General features: G+C 39.8%; 2 protein-coding genes across 2 annotated transcripts in view; both read left to right on the top strand.

Moving 5' to 3' along the window:
* OGFOD1 (2-oxoglutarate and iron dependent oxygenase domain containing 1) overlaps positions 1-18877 on the top strand; it is a 33995-nt gene that overhangs the window by 1962 nt on the left and 13156 nt on the right. The window contains exons 2-4 of the mRNA XM_052655355.1: positions 5348-5493; positions 9367-9413; positions 11841-11941. Of these exons, the coding sequence (XP_052511315.1) occupies positions 5348-5493; positions 9367-9413; positions 11841-11941 (294 nt within the window). The remainder of the gene's footprint in view (positions 1-5347; positions 5494-9366; positions 9414-11840; positions 11942-18877) is intronic.
* LOC128062898 (protein tyrosine phosphatase type IVA 1-like) lies at positions 182-780 on the top strand. Its single transcript, XM_052655356.1, has one exon. It carries the CDS (start codon positions 190-192, stop codon positions 706-708), a length of 519 nt encoding a protein of 172 aa, XP_052511316.1. The 5' UTR covers positions 182-189; the 3' UTR covers positions 709-780.

The following is an 18877-nucleotide window of genomic DNA, read 5'->3' as shown; positions in this document are numbered from 1 at the left end:
TACTGGATTGAAGAATTGCTGCTGCTTGTTAAGAGGTTCATTCATTGATTACTCCCAACTTCATACTTAAAAGCACTGAGAATTTCAAGTGGAGTATATTAAAGTTGACTGTGTTTCTTTGCATCATTTCTGTATTCAATTTTTTAAATTCTTTCATATCCCTATTGAGTGTTTTTTAAGTAAATTAACATGGCTCGAATGAACAGCCCAGCTCCTGTGGAAGTTACCTACAGGAACATGAGATTTCTTATTACACACAACCCAACTAATGCAACGTTAAGCAAATTTATAGAGGAACTTAAGAAGTATGGAGTTACCACAATTGTAAGAGTATGTGAAGCAGCTTACGACACTATTGTGGAGAAAGAAGGCATCCATGTTCTCGATTGGCCTTTTGATGATGGCGCACCACCATCTAACCAGATTGTTGATGATTGGTTAAGTCTTGTGAAAATTAAGTTTCGTGAAGACCCTGGTTGTTGTATTGCTGTTCATTGTGTTGCAGGCCTTGGCAGAGCTCCAGTGCTTGTTGCCCTAGCATTAATTGAAGGTGGAATGAAATACGAAGATGCAGTACAGTTCATAAGACAAAAGCGGCGAGGAGCTTTTAACAGCAAGCAACTTTTGTATTTGGAGAAGTATCATCCTAAAATGCGGCTGCGCTTCAAAGACTCCAGTGGGCATAGAAACAACTGTTGCATTCAGTAAAACCAGGGTGCATGATGCCATTGATTGGAAGTGGAACCTGAGATGGAATGGAATTTATCGTATATAGCAGATAGCCCGGTTGACTTGGTGAATAAGTCTGATGAAGCTTCCATAGGAGTGGTGAAAAGCAGTTTCACCAGGCCATAGGCCTGGCAGAGTTGTAGTCTCTGTTCAGGTTATGATCAACCTATTTGGATACTAGTAAAGAATTTTTGCTGTTCAGCATTTAATATGTGCTTATAATTTATACCAATTGACCTTTCCTGAAATCATGCAGTATTGAGTCATGTCATTAAATCTGTTTCCATGCCAGAATCTTACCAATATATAAGAAATTTAGAAAGACTAGGTGCCAAAATACCCAGCACAATACTTGTATATTTTTAGTGTCATATAGAACAAATCCCAGGAACTATGAACACTCTGGACCTTATGTGGTTTATTCCTTGCATCATTTCAAACATAGAAAATAGGGCCTGTGAGGTTTGTTTTGCTCACAATATGTTTACATCTCCCACATTCATACCAGTATACATCAGATTTGCTCCCTTTTTATTAACCAAGTCTTACAGTGATTATTTAATATCTTTCTATAAATCTCATTTTATGTTGTAAAAGGCCTCCATTTTGAAAATCTACATTGTACAGAAGCACATGTCTTTAATGTCTCCAGACAAAAGCCTTACAGTTCATTTTAATGTTTGCACTTTGGGGTGCAACTTACAGGGAGGGCCTGAAAAAAGAATGGGAGGGGGCTATTAAGTATTTTTAGTAAAATGTTGCCTTTGTCTTGTGCAGGACATGTAGAATATGTGCTTTAATTTAGTAAATATTTTTTTAAAAGGTAGAAATACTTTGTTACTGTAACTAAAACAATTCTTAAACCAAAATTTCTGAAATTCTTGTAATTTTTTTTCATACTTACCTGAAGTTGTTTACTGACTTAGTTTTGTTTGAAGTGTGATTCCCAGCCTCTCTTGCAAAAAAAAAAAGTGGGTTTCTGCTAATGAATTGAGCAGACATTTAATATTTTATATACCTTTTGAGCTGTGTAACTTAATATTTGGATACTTGACAATTTGTTTTATTATGTAATTGATAAAATGGTGATGTGTATTAACGTTAGCTCAACCATATATTTATACTGTCTGGGAACAAGTGGTTATAGTTCTGTGGGAGAAATAATTTGTCAGTGTTCACCAGCTTGTAAAAATCTAGTGCAAGAGCTTAAACATTAAATAAATGATGATATGCATTTATCGTCAAAAAAAAAAAGAAGAATTTTCCACAGTTTGTTGTGATTCACACAGTCAAAGGCATAGTCAATTGGCATAGTCAATGAAGTAGATGTTTTTCTGGAACACTTTTGCTTCTTCAATGATCCAACGGATGTTGGCAATTTGATCTGGTTCCTCTGCCTTTTCTAAATCCAGCTTGAACATCTGGAAGTTCATGGTTCACATGCTGTTGAAGCCTGGCTTGGAGAATTTTGAGTGTTACTTTGCTAGTGTGTGAGATGAGTGCAACTGTGTGGTAGTTTGAGCATTCTTTGGCATTGCCTTTCTTTGGGATTGGAATGAAAACTGACCTTTTCCAGGCCTGTGGCCACTGCTGAGTTTTCCAAATTTGCTGACATATTGAGTACAGCACTTTCACAGCATCATCTTTTAGGATTTGAAATAGCTCAACTGGAATTCTATCACCTCCATTAGCTTTGTTCATAGTGATGCTTCCTGAGGCCCACTTGACTTCACATTCCAGGATGTCTGGCTCTAGGTGAGTGATCATACCATCGTGATTATCTGGGTCGTGAAGCTCTTTTTTTGTACAGTTCTTCTGTGTATTCTTGCCACCTTTTCTTAATATCTTCTGCTTCTGTTAGGTCCATACCGTTTCTGTTCTTATGGTGCTTCTGTTAGGTCCATACCATTTCTGTTCTTATGGTGCCCATCTATGCATAAAATGTTTCCTTAGTGTCTCTAATTTTCTTGAAGAGATCTCTAGTCTTTCCCATTCTGATGTTTTCCTCTATTTGTTTGCATTGATCACTGATAAGGCTTTCTTATCTCTCCTTGCTGTTCTTTGGAACTGGATTCAAATGGATCTATCTTTCCTTTTCTCCTTTGCCTTTCACTTCTTTTCTTTTCTCAGGTATTTGTAAGGCTTCCTTGGAAAACCATTTTGCCTTTTAATCTATACTATTTCTTGCTGGGAGCCAGCGTGAGGAATCCCACCCATGGCAAAGGTCATGAGGAAGGAAGCCCGACAAAACGCAAAGGCATGATCTGGCTTCAGGGGTTCGCCCTGAGTTTTCCTGAACATCTACCCCCCAAAACCAGAGTCGGCCTGATTTTATTGTACTGTGCTTTCCACTCTTCTGACATTCTCTGGAAAAAGTTAATTCAGGGCTTCAGTCTCCTGCATATGAAAGGAATGTTTCAGCTCAGACCCCTCTGATGGCTCTCTAACTTGCCTGACAGGTTCCCCCGGACTTTTTACAACTTGTGAATTGCTCACAGCCCCCCAGCCGCGAGAGGCACAAAGCTTAAAGCATCTTAAAGATAGAGTCTTTTCTAAAGAGCTAAAAATTATATTGGTGACGGGTTTTCACTGTTGACTCAATGACTGCTGCCAGGCCTCCATATTCTTTATCTTTTAGGCACCTGGGAGGATATTAATCAATGTAATCAGGATGCAGAAATAGGAATATAGTAGTTTTGATGTTAGCAACACTAGACTTTTGAGTTAATTACTTTTCTCTTTGTTATAAATCACTGTACTCCTTTTACTTGTTATAAATTGTATCCTTGCTATGTAAGAATGTAACTGTATTTAGTGTTTTCTGAGAGTGGCACCAGACTTTGGGAAGAACAACACTATTACCCTTATCAGAAAAGGGCTATAAAATGTTAATTGGCCTTCTGGCCAGAAGATGATGTAAATCACCTAAGACTTGTGTATACAACTAAGTATGCAGAGAAAAAGCCTGGTCTCGATAAGAGTCAAGGCTGCTGACGCTGCATAATTTTGTATTACCCATTGATCTCTATGTATAATCAAAAGGTATATAAGGCCTTTCCAGACAATAGAGGTGGGGCCAGTCATTGGAAAGTCTGGTTTCCCCCGTGTCTTCTTTTCTTACTCTATTTTCTGGCTGAATTCCCATCTGGGGCATGGAGGCTTGCCATGTCTACTTACTTGCCCCAGCTTCTAAGATCCATGAGAGAGGGAGCCCAAGGTGGGGCACTCTCCGCTATTCAAACAGACGCCGGTGGCCTAACGTAGATGGTGCAGACTTCTTGTCCTGATGTTTTATTGGCTTTCCACGTAAACCAAGTTATTCAGCCTCTTTTCTCCACTAAATTTTCCTACTATACTATATCTTCTTAATTTCTTTTATATTTCTAAATAAATAAGTTTTTCCTCGCCTACTCCGTCTCCCCTTTGAATTCCCTGGATCCACCGGGGCAGGACCCCGGCAATTTCTCTGGGAAAGATGAGAGTGATTAATGAGCTAATGCCTGCATGTATCAATACATATTTTTCTGAGTAAGGACCAGTAAGCATTTGGACACCTAGTTGAGTGGCTTTTGCGCGTTTTTCCTCTGAAGGTGATGCTTGTTTGTCCTGTGATAGCATAGCCAGAGCATTTGTTGAGAGCTGCCTGATAGTAGGCACCTGGGCTTACTCAGTTTTGCAGGCCTGTAGTTCAACAGCATGACCCACGGAAGTAAACATGGTTTGAACAAAGGAAGGAACCTGCCTCAAATGATTTCATCCTCAGCTTCAAATATCACCTTGTAAGATAAGGACTCTGCTTAATGCATCATGCTTTTGCTTCTAAAGTTTGCCAGGTTTGTTGTTTCATTGGTTAAGTGCTTTAAGGAGATGAGTCTTGGATGCACATATAAAGTGATGGCTTCATGTTTAAGCTCTATACACCAGGGATTTTGTAGTTTCCTTCTGTGTGGGATAGAGATAGTGATGGGGTCTACCTTAAAACTGTTGAAAAGACTTAACAAGATAATACCTGTAAGCTTTACACTATCAGACCCTACTGTGCCTGGCACCTGGTATGTGGTGGCGGCAGTGAGTTTTATTAGAGGGGTACATAATCTCTCCCACCAGACTTAGTGGGTGAAACGTTGAGATAAAACTCAAGGAGTTAGGGTTATGCCTCACCCTATTAAAAAAAAAAAAATATATATATATATATATATAATGACTTCCTCTAGCAGTACTTTAGGGAAAGAAAAAGGATTGAAAAAAAATTTCCAGCCAGTATTGCTATTCTCTTTTTAATTTGCTACTTTCATTTGAAGTTTAGGGGGAAATGAATTAAGACTGAAATGCATTCAGCTGAGTAAGTAATCAGTGAACTAAAAAACTCTCCAAAAGAGCAGGAGTCTTAATTTAGTGACATCACCTGTACTCATCTTAAGGCCTAACATTGTTAAGCACACCTTCGAAAAGTAGTATTGAGTGGGAAGAGAAAAGAAAAAGAACTTATAGTTCTTTGATTTTAGGTGCTAAGTTTCCAAAAATTCATCACCATCCCTTTTGTATTCTCTCTGCTGTGCTGTTCATGAGTCAAAAATACAAGAAGTAAAAGTCACGGATAACACTTTCTTCCCAACAGAAGCCATTGTCATGGACATGGACCCCTTTCTTCACTGCGTGATCCCAAACTTCATCCAAAGCCAAAACTTCTTGGAAGGACTTCAGAAGGAACTTTTGAACTTGGACTTCCATGAAAAGTATAATGATTTATATAAATTCCAGCAGGTATTTATGCCCCTTTCACATTAGCTTTTCCACTTCAGAAAGTCGTTGTCTGTAAAAATCATTCATTACCATATCGACTTGAGGTTTTAGTTTGGGTTTTCCACTGGGGGTCCTGGTCTGGTCTTGACGTTGTTAAAAGCATTCATTTATTTAACATAACCTGAGTGTTTACTGTGTGTTCAGTTCAGTCGCTCAGTCATGTCCGACTCTTTGCGACCCCATGAATCGCAGCACGCCAGGCCTCCCTGTCCATCACGAACTCCCGGAGCTCACTTAGATTCACGTCCATCGAGTCAGTGATGCCATCTAGCCATCTCATCCTCTGTCATTGCCTTCTTCTGCCCCCAGTCCCTCCCAGCATCAGGGTCTTTTCCAGTGAGTCAACTCTTCGCATGAGGTGGCCAAAGTACTGGAGTTTCAGCTTTAGCATCATTCCTTCCAAAGAAAACCCAGGACTGATCTCCTTTAGGATGGACTGGTTGGATCTCCTTGCAGTCCGAGGGATTCTCAAGAGTCTTCTCCAACACCACAGTTCAAAAGCATCAGTTCTTCAGCACTCAGCCTTCTTCACAGTCCAACTCTCACATCCATACATGACCACAGGAAAAACCATAGCCTTGACTAGACGGACCTTTGTTGGCCAAGTAATGTCTCTGCTTTTCAATATGCTATCTAGGTTATGTGTTAGGTGTTAATAAGTATTATGGGGGAGTCTTTGCCAGTTTCTGCCCTGAAAGCCTTTAAAATTTAAAATTATAGAGGTGGTAGTGATGGTGAAAGATAGTCAAGTACAGTAAGCTGATAAGTACATTTTGGGGAGTGATATAATAAAGAGAGTAGTACACTGGAAGATACTGTGTTAGTTGCTCAGTTGTATCTGACCCTTTTGCAACCCCATGGACTGTAGCCTGCCAGGCTTCTCTGTCTGTGGGATTTCCCAGGCAAGAATACTGGAGTAGCCATTTCCTTCTCCAGGAGATCTTCGTGACTTAGGGACTGAGCGGCATTGCAGGCAGATTCTTCACTGTTTAAGCCACTAACCAGTTAAGGTTTTGAGTTCGTGTCTTGTTTAGGTGGATTTATGTCCTGTCATATGTCTTGTAGAGAGTTAGATCTAGTCTTCTTAAATTGGTGGACAATTGAATTTGACAGAAGACTAACTCAAAATCAAGGCTTGTTTTCCTGCTGTTAGAAGCCAGGCCCATGCGAGGTTTAAAAATATATAGGTCATTGGTTTCCCCAGTTTGGGAGGATATTTTTCATTGCGGGGTGTACATCACTCTTGGAGGTCTTTATAAAACCTTAAAGACAGTCCTTAAAAATCACAAAAAAAGTGAGGATGAAGAGCTATCTTGTTTTTTTTCCATTTTCCCTTTTATTTCTTCTAATCTAGGGTGAAAGTAACAAATTCCTCTGTCTTGCGTTTAGTCTTTTGCACTCGAGCTGATTGTGTCCCCCAGTCTATCTCTGGGCCTTTTATATGTATGATTTAATCTGGTTAAATACACAAATGACGTTCTCTTTTTAATTCTGGAAATCTAATGAAAAATAGCTTGTATCCATAGTGAAGTTGTAAAAGTTAATAAAAGTCATAGTCATCTATCTTTATAATTATATTAACTTTGATAACACTAGGCCTCTTTTGTTGATTTAGGGCTATATGCATATCCGATTACTGAAATTGAGAAGCCAAACTGGTTTTTACTTAATGCAATTCGGTAGATGGAAAATACTTCTGTGAAGTCCATGAGAGGCAAAATAGTAAAAACGGCCCTAAGGTAACGAGGGAAAAAGAAGCAGCCATTACTTTAGATACCAACGGTGCTTAATGGAACTTGTGTGAATAATTTTTCACTGTGCTCACTGTGGGACTTCTTCACCCGAAGACAGTAAATATAAACCTGCTTTCCATCTCCTGTCCCATCAGACTTCACTTATAGCCCTTTTTCTTTGCTTGGGCTATGAATTGACTTGATAATGGGGCCTATAACAACTTCCAGTTCTCCTGAACAAGTTAGTCATTAGGAGTGGCCTGATTTTTCCTTTGTTTTTCACTTTACATTCAGGATACTTTACGTTCACACTCATTTTCCTTCTGCCTCACTGGCAAGTCCTTCTTAGTTCCCTTCAGCAGGTCCTCCGTTGGTACCTGGCTTCTTAATGACAGAGTACTCTAGGACTTCGCCCTTGGAGACTCCAGGGAGTCTCATGGCTTTGCCTCCACTTTTGGATATCTGTGAAGTGTTTCACACTTTCGAAAACTAAACTTCTTGTCTTTTCGCCCTAAATCTGCTCCACTTACAGTTTCCCCGTCTCAGTTGATGAGCAGCAGTCTTTCCAGTGACCCAGGCCAGAAACCTTGAGGTTATCCTTCATTCCTCGCTCACACCTCTTCTCCATTCCAGTGGGAAATTCTTTTGGATCTACTGTCAGAATATATTCAGAAAAATACACTTTTCACTTCCACTGCTAACAGCTGTCACCTGACCCAAGCCTTTTCTCTCACCAGGATTATCCTGTTGGTGGACTAACTACTCTCCTTGCTTCTACCCTTAGCCCACATACAGCCATTGTGTTTGTTTAAAATGTTAATGGACCCAAGAAAATTGAAATCATTTGCTCAGATAAAAATTTGTACTCAGATTTCAAAGCAGCAATGTTTATAATAGCCAAAAAGTAGAAACACCCGGTGTCCATCAACTGATGATGAATGGATAGATCAAGGTGGTATGTCTGACATACAGTGGAATATTACTCAGCCAGAAAAAGGAATGAAGTACTAAATACTGCTGCAACATGGGTAAACTTTGAAAACAAGCTCAGTGAAAGAAGCTAGATACAGAAGGCCACATATAGTGTGATTCCATTTATTGGTAATAACCAGCAAAACGTATAGAGTACATTAGTGATTGCCAGGAGCTGGGGGATGGAGATGGGGAATGACTGCCTAATAGGTAAAGGGTTTCTTTTTGGTATGATGAAAATATTCTAGAATTAGATAGTGGGAGTAGGAAATGGCAACCCACTCCAGTTTTCTTGCCTAGAGAATTCCATGGACAGAGGAGCCTGGCAGGCTACAGTCCGCAGGGTTGCAAAGAGTCAGATATAACTGAGCATGCATGCATGATAGTTGCACATGTGAAAATACTAAAAGCCCCCTGAATTACATTCTTGGAGATGTTAAAATAGTAAATTCTGTGTTACGTGAATTTCATCTCAGTTCTAAAAAGTTTTGTTCAAAATCTCCTTAAGGTTCTCATTTCTCTGAGCAAAAACCAGAGTGGTTGTATGTCTCCCATTACATCTTTGGCCCCACCTCCTGCTGCTTCCCTCCAACTCACTAAGCCACATCCTATGATTTCTTCAGCAGGCCAGGCATTCTTCCCACTCAGGACATTGAATCTGCTTTGCTGAGATCTTCCCTGAGTACACTTCCCAGCTTCCTTCAAGCCTCTGCTGCACATGCATGAAGTCTAACTTGGCCACCAAATTTATATTGCAAGCCCTTCCCTGCTCTCAGCACTCCTGGTCCGTCATACTCTGCTTTATTTTCCCATGACATTCCTCACCTTTTTTATTCTAATAATCAATTTGTAATGTTTATTGTCTTTCCCCCACAAGAATGTATAAGCTCCACTATAATACTTTTGTAACTATTTGTGGAGTGAATAAGGCACAGAGAGGCTAAGCAGCATGCCCAAGTCACAGAGCTGCCAAATGGAGGGGGCCATGTGTCAACCCCAGGCAATTTGGCTTCAGAGTCCAGGCTTTTAGTGACATTGCTGGACTGCCAGCATGCTCCCTCCCTAAACTGCTCTGCTCTGTGCGTTTGATTTATGAAGGAAATCCTTTTTTTGTTTTTTCATGGTCAAGTCTGACGATCTGAAGAAGAGAAGAGAGCCCCACATCTGTGCTTTAAGGTAAAGGAGTACTCATACTTGCTGGGTGCCGAGTATGTGCCAGGCAAAGGAGTAAGTGCTTTAAATGTTACATCATGCCATCTTTGTTGGCATTATTGTCTCCTTTTGTAGAGGAGGAAACAGAAAGTAAGTAATTTCTTCAAAGTTATCTAGGGGAAAATGGAGCCGAGATACAGATCCATGTCTGTCTGATTCCATGGCCAAAGTTTCCAGTGATAAAATGACCATGTTAGTAACCAGGAAAACAATACTGGCGGTACCGTCTTTCACATTGTCAGGTTGACATATTTAAAACAAAAGCTCCAGTGTTGACAGAAGTGTAGATATACAATGCTGCAATTTTTCTTAGAAGATAGTTTTGAAAAATGTATCAAAACCCTTAAAATTATGCTTTTTGTAGTATAATTCCACATACAAGAATTTGTCCTGTGAAAATAAGGATGTGCTCAAAGATTCCATACAAGATTGTTTATCATAAGTGAATAATTACATACAAATTAAATGGCCATCCATCAAGAGTTATACAGATAATGGTACAGAACAAAGTGGAAAACTATACCGTTAAATAAGCAAGCTCCAGGAGTTGCTGATGGACAGGGAAGCTTGGTGTGCTGCAGTCCATGGGGTCTCAGAGTCAGACACAACTAAGTGACTGGACTGAACTAATAACCATTAAATGCTCAACACATGAGTATAGTAGTTGTTTCATCAATTCCAAGACACTTTTTTTTTTTTTATATTTTAATCTTTCTGAGACTCAGTATCTCACATAATTACTGTTTTGTCCCAGTTTAATTTACAGCGTTTTTTGAAGTGATTTATAAAATGTGATACTGCTGGCAAAGGCATAGGCTAGAAAAATACAAAGAGAAAGAAGTTAAAAATAGCACACAAGGTGTGATCTCATTTGAAAAAAAGAAACGTTTATCTGTATACCTATGTGTATACAAAGAAAAAGACTTGTAAGAATGGTATGTTTAAATCTGGCTAATAGGATTAAATAGTGGCAGTCTGCACAGATTACTTCTTCTAAAACCTAAAGTATTTGTTAACTGTAACAGTTCACGGTTATTTAGACCTTTTTTCCTCCATGACCATGCTTTTAGGGCATTGTCTCATTAGTTCACACCACGCCTCTGATAAGCATGTCTTTCCTCTGGGATTGAGTTACATTCTGTACCCAAAAGGTAATAGCCAGATGGTGTGAATGATGGAATTCCTTGTCTTTACAGAAAGGTGACCTTTTTTTTCCCTGTTAGGTTTTATGATTTCTCTCATGAATGCTGTTAACAAATGAGAATGATGGCAGAAAATAGCCCTATAATTGTGACACCTTCATGGGATGACCAGAGGAAGAGCTTTCTATGGAATAAATTTGTGGCAGCTGATGTTACCAGTAAAAGAGGGATGAAAGGCTTTGATAATATCAGCTGCATAAACGTTTAAGACTCAAGACTTTGACCACCCACTTTACCTGAAGCCTGGTTTACAGTTTGCTTTGCTGGTCTATTCTGATTTGCAACTCCGCCTGTAAAAGTTACATGGCACTTACGGTTGGACTAACAAGTACAATATATTCTGGAACGTTCTGGATTGGGTAGTATACAGTATAAAAAGATATTTGGTAATAAAATTTCAGGGGATCAACCTGGAGACTTGATCTTTAGTTATTAACAGCACAATTGCATTTTATGGGGATTTCAGTTATGTACATTTGAATTAAGATGATTAAAACTGTTTTCTCTTCATGTACAAAATTTGAACTAGTATAAACCCTTTAAAAATATTTTAAAAAATATTTTCCCCAATTTTATGGAGATAAAACTGACATAAAAATGTTGATCCATCGAAGTTAACCTAATTTCAGAGTTTAGTGAGTCTTAAATTGTGTTAGAGTTCTATACAGAGCCACTTTAGCTGTAAATGGGAATGTTCAACCATCTTTTCTTTGGTATCATCTTAGTATCAGAACTTACATGAAGAAAGTTTATTATTACACAATTAGCATAGTAGTCACCATTACTGTAGCTTAAAGTCTTTAGTCCTCAACAGTGCTGCCCACCCAAGTGTTCGTTAAATAATGGAGCTAGTGTTAGTGCTGAAAAGCACGTCTAGAAGTCAGTAACTTTGGACTAGAACATTGGTATTCTGCTCTCAAAGGCCAGACCGCTACCATGGGAGGGCAATACTATAAATTTAGGAGGAAAAAAATAAGCTGAAACAGTAGAACAAAATATATTACAGTAGAGAGGTCTGCATTTATTTCTCTGGGAATACTAGTCTTAAACTTGGCAAGTTTAAAGTGAAGAACATTCTCAAGAATGGCTCTTAAATGAACCAAAACCTGCAGGAAAAAATATTTATGTCATAGATCGAAATGGAGCCCCCATCATGGTGTAACAAGTTATTTTTTGTTTACATTCCTAGGAAAATTCTGTTTGAACATTTCCGGTCTTGGATTTCAGACATTTCCAAGATTGACCTGGAGTCAACCATTGACATGTCCTGTGCTAAATACGAATTCTCAGGTAAGAGAGATAAAACCTTGTTGTCGCTGAGATTTAAAGGCTTTAACTAAACGATTATGGGAAGACAGTGTCAGTGTTGCAAAATCCTAGACTATGTATCCCTTCATAGTGTTAGGATATTCTTAGTGAGGATGGTCTGACCCAGCTCAGATAGAGAAATGTCCATCTTGGAAGGTACAAGGCAGGGTTCTCTGGGAGTGTGATGAGAGCTATGACTGTTGTAACCAGGCAAAGTTAGCGTTCCCACTTCACACAGAGCCAAACTTTCTTTCTTTCTTGTTGGTTGTGTTGGGTCTTTATTGCTGTGCCTGGGCTTTCTCTAGTTGCTGTAGGTGGGGGCTACTGTCTAGTTTTGATGTGTGGGCTTCGCATTTGGTGGTTTCTCGTGTTGCAGTACACAGGCCCTAGAGCATGAGGGGTTAGTTGCTCCATAGCATGTGGGATCTTCCTGGACCAGGGATTGACCCATGTCCCCAGCATTAGCAGGTGGATTCTTAACCACTGGACCACCAGGGAAGTCCCATAAAGCCAAACTCTTGACAGTAGCCTTTGCAGCAAAATAAGAACGCCAAGCAAGGAGAATGGGCAGCTAACACTCCAAAAAAAAAAAAAAAAAAGTGAACTTCCTAGTAGCTTTCAGGGAAGGATTTTTAAAGACAAGGCAGAGGGTTTTCAGATGCATAATGGCTCATGGACCTTCTGATTGGTTGGTGGTGAGGTAGCAGTGATAATATCGGGAATCTCAGTCATCGACCTTCTGGTTCCAGCCAGTCTGGGGGCTCCGTGTTACTTGTGGTCAGCCTGATGTTACCATCCTCCACCTCATCCTGGTGGTGAGGGGGTTGTCTTAGTTTCTGAAGAATAGCTCAGAAATGTGCATCCAATTCTTATCTCTGTCCCTTCAGGAGGAATTAGGAGTCCTGTGACTATTTTGTCCTAATCATTAACTGTTTGAGCCTGCTCTTTGGAACTTGGGGATGCCTAGGAGACAAGCCTTTTTTTTTCCATAAGCAAGAAATGGAGGACACAGAAGGGCTTTTGTGTCCAGGAAGGCCCTGCAGGGTCCTGCTCCATTTCAATATTTTCAGAAAAATGCTAATAATGCATATACATATAAGCTTTGCGTATGGTATCAGGAAATTCAAAGGTGATATTGTAAACTCACTCTTATACTTCCTAGGAAACAAGTGTCCCCTCAATGCCTTTTTTTTCTTTTGAAGGTAATAAATGAACATATTCTTTTTTTTTTTAATATCTGTTGGAGTATATATGTCATTTACAATGTTGTGTTACTTTCAGCTATATAGCAAAGTGTATGATTTATACATATACATATATCCACTCTGTTTTTTAGATTCTTTTCGCTTATAGGCCATTACAGAGCATTGAGTAGAGTTCCTGGTTCTTTATAGTAGGTCTTTTATTAGTTATCTGTTCGATATATATAGTGTGTACATGTCAGTCCCAATCACCCAGTTTATCCCTCTCTGAATATATTCTTAAGGATAAAAAGTCAAACAATATACCGTGTCAAGCAGTATAGAGTGTAATCCACAATAGTCCCCCCTCACTTTCTCCTTGTCCTCCTTTCTCTTCAGACATGTCCACTGTTACCAGTTGGGGATGCATCCTTCCAGCTCCCTTTCTGAGCATGTACATGTCCTTTTGAAAGCATGTTTGATTTTCAGCTGGAAGGATAAGTGTTTTGGGTTGTTTTGTTTTTACTGAATAAAATTTTGATTTGGGTTTACTCTCATACATTGTCCTGGAGAAGTACAAATTGGTAACAACATTTTGAGGATAACTTAGACATATAGTCATGTCACATCCCTTTTTTTAAAACAATTATTTATCTGTCTGTGCTACGTCTTAGTAGTGGCATGTGGGATCTAGTTCTCTGACCAGGGATCAAACCTGATCTCCCTGCATTGGGAGTACGGAGTCTTAGCCGCTGGACCACCAGGGAAGTTTCTCATATGCCCCTTTTTTCGGGGTTCGGGGAGTAATTTGAAGTAGTTTCAAACAGATAAATGGTGAGAATAATACAAATGAATTTTTTCTATTTTACTTAAGAATAGGTTGCCTTTAGGATTCTCTGTGACCCCCTGAATACTTCAGTAACTCCTGCAACAAGGACCTTCTCCTACATGATAATAATGAACAATCAGAATCAGGAATTAGGTTTGATATGTCACTCCCATCTAATCCACAGGCTCCATTCAGGTTCTGTGGTTTGGTCCTTTATTAGCAAAAGGGTCCTGTCCAGGGCTGTGCATAGCATTTAGTTCTCCTGTCTTCTTAGTCTCCTTAAGTCTACAACTGTCCCTCAGTCTTCCCTTGACTTTTATGATCCTGATGCTTCTCACAGTTTACAGATGAGTTACATCGTAAAACTCCCCTCTGTTTGGGTGTGTCTGCTGATTCCTCATGTGTGCTTCTTACTGCATCTTATCATGCAGTAGATAGTGTGTCATATTACCAGTGCTTAATAAGTGATTCTTAATTAAGGTGGTGGCTGACGTCAGGTTTTTCCACTGTAAACTTGTCCTTGTCTTTAAGGTAATAAATATTTTGTAGGGAGACACTTTATGTAAATATCCCATTTCTTATTAAAATTTGATTCACTTGTTTTAGCATCCATTGATTTTTTTTCTTAATATATTTTATTGACGTATATCTGACAGTGTTTCAAGTGCACAGCAAGGTGATTCAGTTATACATACATAATTTTTGAAATTATTTTCCCTTATAGCTTATTACAAGATATTTATTGACGGTAGTTACCTGTGCTATGGGCTTCCCTTGTGGCCCCACTAGTAAAGAATCCACCTGTAATGTCAGAGACCTGAGTTCAATCCCTGGGCTGGGAAGATCCCCTGGAGAAGGGAAAGGCTACTCAGTCCAGTATTTTGGCTTGAAGAATTCCATGAACTGTACAGTCCGTGGGGTCGCAAAGAGTTGGGCATGACTGAGTGACTTTCACTTCGCTTCCCTGTGCTAGATATAGTAAACCTTTATTGTTTGTTGCATATCTGTTTTTTTTAAATTAGGAATAGAGCATTCTGTTCATACTAAGTCAAAAAAGTAGAATCAAAATGTCATACATTTTTTAGTTAGGCAAAAATTCATAAGTTTTTAAAAAAATATATATTATACATATACATGTATACAAAAGCTTTTCTATTATGCTTGATAAAGGCTTGAGAAAGAACATAAAAAAAAAAGGTGGAGAAACTGGAAAACATAAACTAAATGAAATGGCAGCACTGAATATGAAATAGAAAAAGTGAAACAAAACTAGATAAAAGTGAAAGATCATCATATAGTTCAGTTGTTTTTAAACGTGGCTGCTCATTAGAAATATACCTGGAGCTCTGGAGGAAAAAAGCAATGCCTGGTCATTTGTATTTTTCAAAAAATTCCAAGATAATTCTGACATACATCTGGATTTTAAAAAGTGATGATAGGTTTTTCTATTAAATCATAGTGGTACAGAGTTCTGTTATTTTTTTGTTGATCGATCATGATACAGTGGTATCAAGTGAGTAATAGTTACATAATCACAATAGTAAAAGATGCTTTTCAGTTTTCACAATCAATAGCCAGATGGAAAAATGAAAGATAATTACAGTTGCAGGCCATAAAGGGAACATGATTAACCTAACAGTATAAAATAATTACATATGGTCTGGGGAGTCAAGCAGAGTGATGTGGTAAGCGGAAATGCATACATGCACCTGTTTTCATCCTCCCAGCTAGTCTTTGTGTTTTGATTGGTGCATTTGATCCTATTACCATTTCTTAATTGTTTTGGGTTTATTTTCTGTAGATCTTTTCCTTCTTTTGTGTTTCTTGCCTAGAGAAGTTCCTTTAGCATTTGTTGTAAAGCTGGTTTGGTGGTGCTGAATTCTCTTAACTTTTGCTTGTCTGTAAAGCTGTTGATTTCTCCATCAAATCTGATTGAGAGTCTTGCTGGGCAGAGTATTCTTGGTTGTAGGTTCTTCCCTTTCATCACTTGAAATATATTCTGCCATTCCCTTCTGGTTTGTAATGTTTCTGTTGAGAAATCAGCTGACAGCCTGATGGAAGTTCCCTTGTATGTTATTTGTTGTTTTTCCCTTGTTGCTTTTAATATTTTGTCTCTGTCTTTAAGTTTTGTCAGTTTGATCACTGTGTCTCAGTGTGTTCCTCCTTGAGTTTATCCTGCCTGGGACTCCATGCTTCCTGGACTTGGTTGACTGTTTCCTTTCTGATGTTAGGGAAGGTTTCAGCTATTACCTCTTCAAATATTTTCTTAGGTCCTCTCTCTCTTAGGTCCTCCCTCTCTCTTCTCCTTCTGGGGCCTCTATAATTCAAATGTTGGTGCATTTAATGTTGTCCCAGAGGTCTCTTAGGCTGTCTTCATTTCTTTTCATCCTTTTTTCTATATTCTGCTCTGTGGCAGTGATTTCCACCATTCTGTCCTCCAGGTCGTTTATCCGTTCTTTCGCCTCAGTTATTCTGCTATTGATTCGTTCTAGTGTATTATTCATCTCTGTTTGTTTGTTCTTTATTTCTTATAGGTCTTTGGCAGACATTTCTTGCATCTTCTCCATTGTTTTCCTGAGATCCTGGAATGTCTTCACTATCATTATTCTGAGTTCTTTTTCTGGCAGGTTGACTGTCTCCTGCCAGAAAAAACAACATTTAGTTGTTTTTGTAGTGTTTTATCTTCTCCCTTCATCTGGGACATAACTTTCTGCTTTTTCATTCTGATAACTTTCTGTAATGTGGTTTTTGTTCTAGCTGTGGGATTGTGGTTCTTCTTGCTTCTTCTGTCTGCCCTCTGATGGAGGAGGCTAAGAGGCTTGTATAAGCCTCTTGATGGGAGGGACTGGGAAAAACTGAGTCTTGGCTCTGATGGGCAGGGCCTTGCTCCATAAAGCTGTAATCCAATTATCTACTGATGGGTGGGGTTTCCCTCTGTGTTTGGCCTGAGGCAGCACTGCCCTGGGGTCTGCAGGCTCTATGGTGGGCTTAATGGTGACCTCCAAGAGGGCTTATGCCAAGGGGGACCTTCCCAGACTGCTACTGCCAGTGCCTTCATCCCTGTGGTGAGCCCCTGCCAACCCACACCTCCACAGGAGACCCTTCAACACCAGCAGGTAGCTTTGGTTCAGTCTCCTGTGGGGCCCCTGCTCCTCTCCCCTGGGTCCTGGTGTGTGCACGGTTTTGTTTAAGACTGGAGTCTGTTTCCCCCAGTCCTGGGGAAATATTATAATTAAATCCTACTGGCCTTCCAGGTCAGAGTCCCTGGGGATTCCCAGTCCCTTTGTCAGATCTCCAGGCTGAGAAGCCTGATGTGGGGTTCTAAAGCTTCACAACAGTGAGAGAACTTCTTTAGTATTATTTTTCTTCAGTTTGTGGGCCACCCATCCTCTGGGTATGGGATTTGATTCTATTGTGATCGCGCCCCCTCCTATCATATCACTGTGGCTTCTTCTTTTGACATGGGGTATTGTGTTTTGGTGGGTCCAGCTTCCTCCTGTCAATGGTTGTTCAACAGCTAGTTGCAATTTTGGTGCTCTCGCAGGAGGGGATGAGCGCATGTCCTTCTACACCATCTTGAACTGGAAGCCCGCTATTTTTATTACATTATTACTGTGCAGGTTGCCAGATGATGGTTTTTCTAATAAAATAATTTCTTTTCTATTATTAGTTGTTCTTTTGTAAATAAAACATTGCCATCTCCCCAGTTATTTACTCATTTAAAAAATATATATATTTATTTGGCTGCATCTGATCTTAGTTGCGGCATGTGGAACCTTTTGTTGTGGCACTTGGGCTCAGGAGTTTCAGTGTGTGGAGACCCCAGGGAATGTGGGATCCTCATTCCCTGACCAAGGGTTGAACCAACATCCCATGCATTGCAAGATGGATTCTTAACCACTGGGCCACCGGGAAAGTCCCTACCCATTTATTTATGTCAGTGTGAATTTAAGGTACTATTTATGTAATGGTTCCTGTCATTATGTTGATGCCCATATTGTCCTCGATTTGATCAAGGGGACCTTTGTGTCCTTTTAATATGTCCTTATGTCACTCAACGAAACGTAGGTTGCTCGCTGTGCACAGCAAAGCCAATCTGCTGGCTCCGGGTCGTGGTGAGGAAAAGTACAGCGTTTATTCCAGGGCACCAGACAAGGGCACAGGTGGCTTGTCCACAGAACACCCAAGCTCCCCGATGGAGTGTAGTGGAGGGTTTTTAAAGGCAGAGTGGGGTGAGAGGGCCCCAGGGTGTGTCGTCAGCTTGCGCACAGTTCTCTGATTGGTGCAAGGTGAAGTAACAAGATGAGATCACAGGTTGGCATCTTCTGTCTAAAGGTGCCAGCCAGTCTGGGGTCTACATGCTCACGGTCAGCTTTTCTCATCTGGTTGGGGGTAGGGGGTTGTCTGTATACAAACAGCTTAGGAATGTGAGTCAGACTTACCTTTACCTTTGAGACAGCTGGGAGCCCTCGTGACTGATGCCTTAAGTTACGGCTGCTCTCCTGTCTGCCTGCCCTGTCTTTGTTTCTGTGTTCTGTGTTTCTCAGTCCTGCTGGGCCTGCTGTTCGCTGCACGTGGGGGAGCATAGCAGGTCGCAGTTCATTTCCAGAGCCCCTTTTTCCAATCAGCAATAAGCAGGGGATACCAAGAGGTGGGTTGCTGGGAAGGCCACTACGTGGGTTTGCTCAGTTTCATATATCATCCTTATTGTATCTTACTTTCTAGCAAAACACAATTTTCCAAGTTTATCTTAATTTTCCTGTGCTCTTGATCTGGAGCTGGCTGTTCTTCCAAAGAACGTGGGTTCTTTCATATATATAATTTGTATATATATATTGTGTGTATGTATATTTATATATATATATATACATATATATATATGAAAGAATGAATTCACATTGATTCCTC

This window comes from Budorcas taxicolor, chromosome 18 (genome assembly GCF_023091745.1).
Source record: "Budorcas taxicolor isolate Tak-1 chromosome 18, Takin1.1, whole genome shotgun sequence".
NCBI classification, from domain to species: Eukaryota; Metazoa; Chordata; class Mammalia; order Artiodactyla; family Bovidae; genus Budorcas; species Budorcas taxicolor.
The sequence above is the reverse complement of the archived record's forward strand: the minus strand, read 5'-3'. Positions and strand labels throughout refer to the sequence as shown.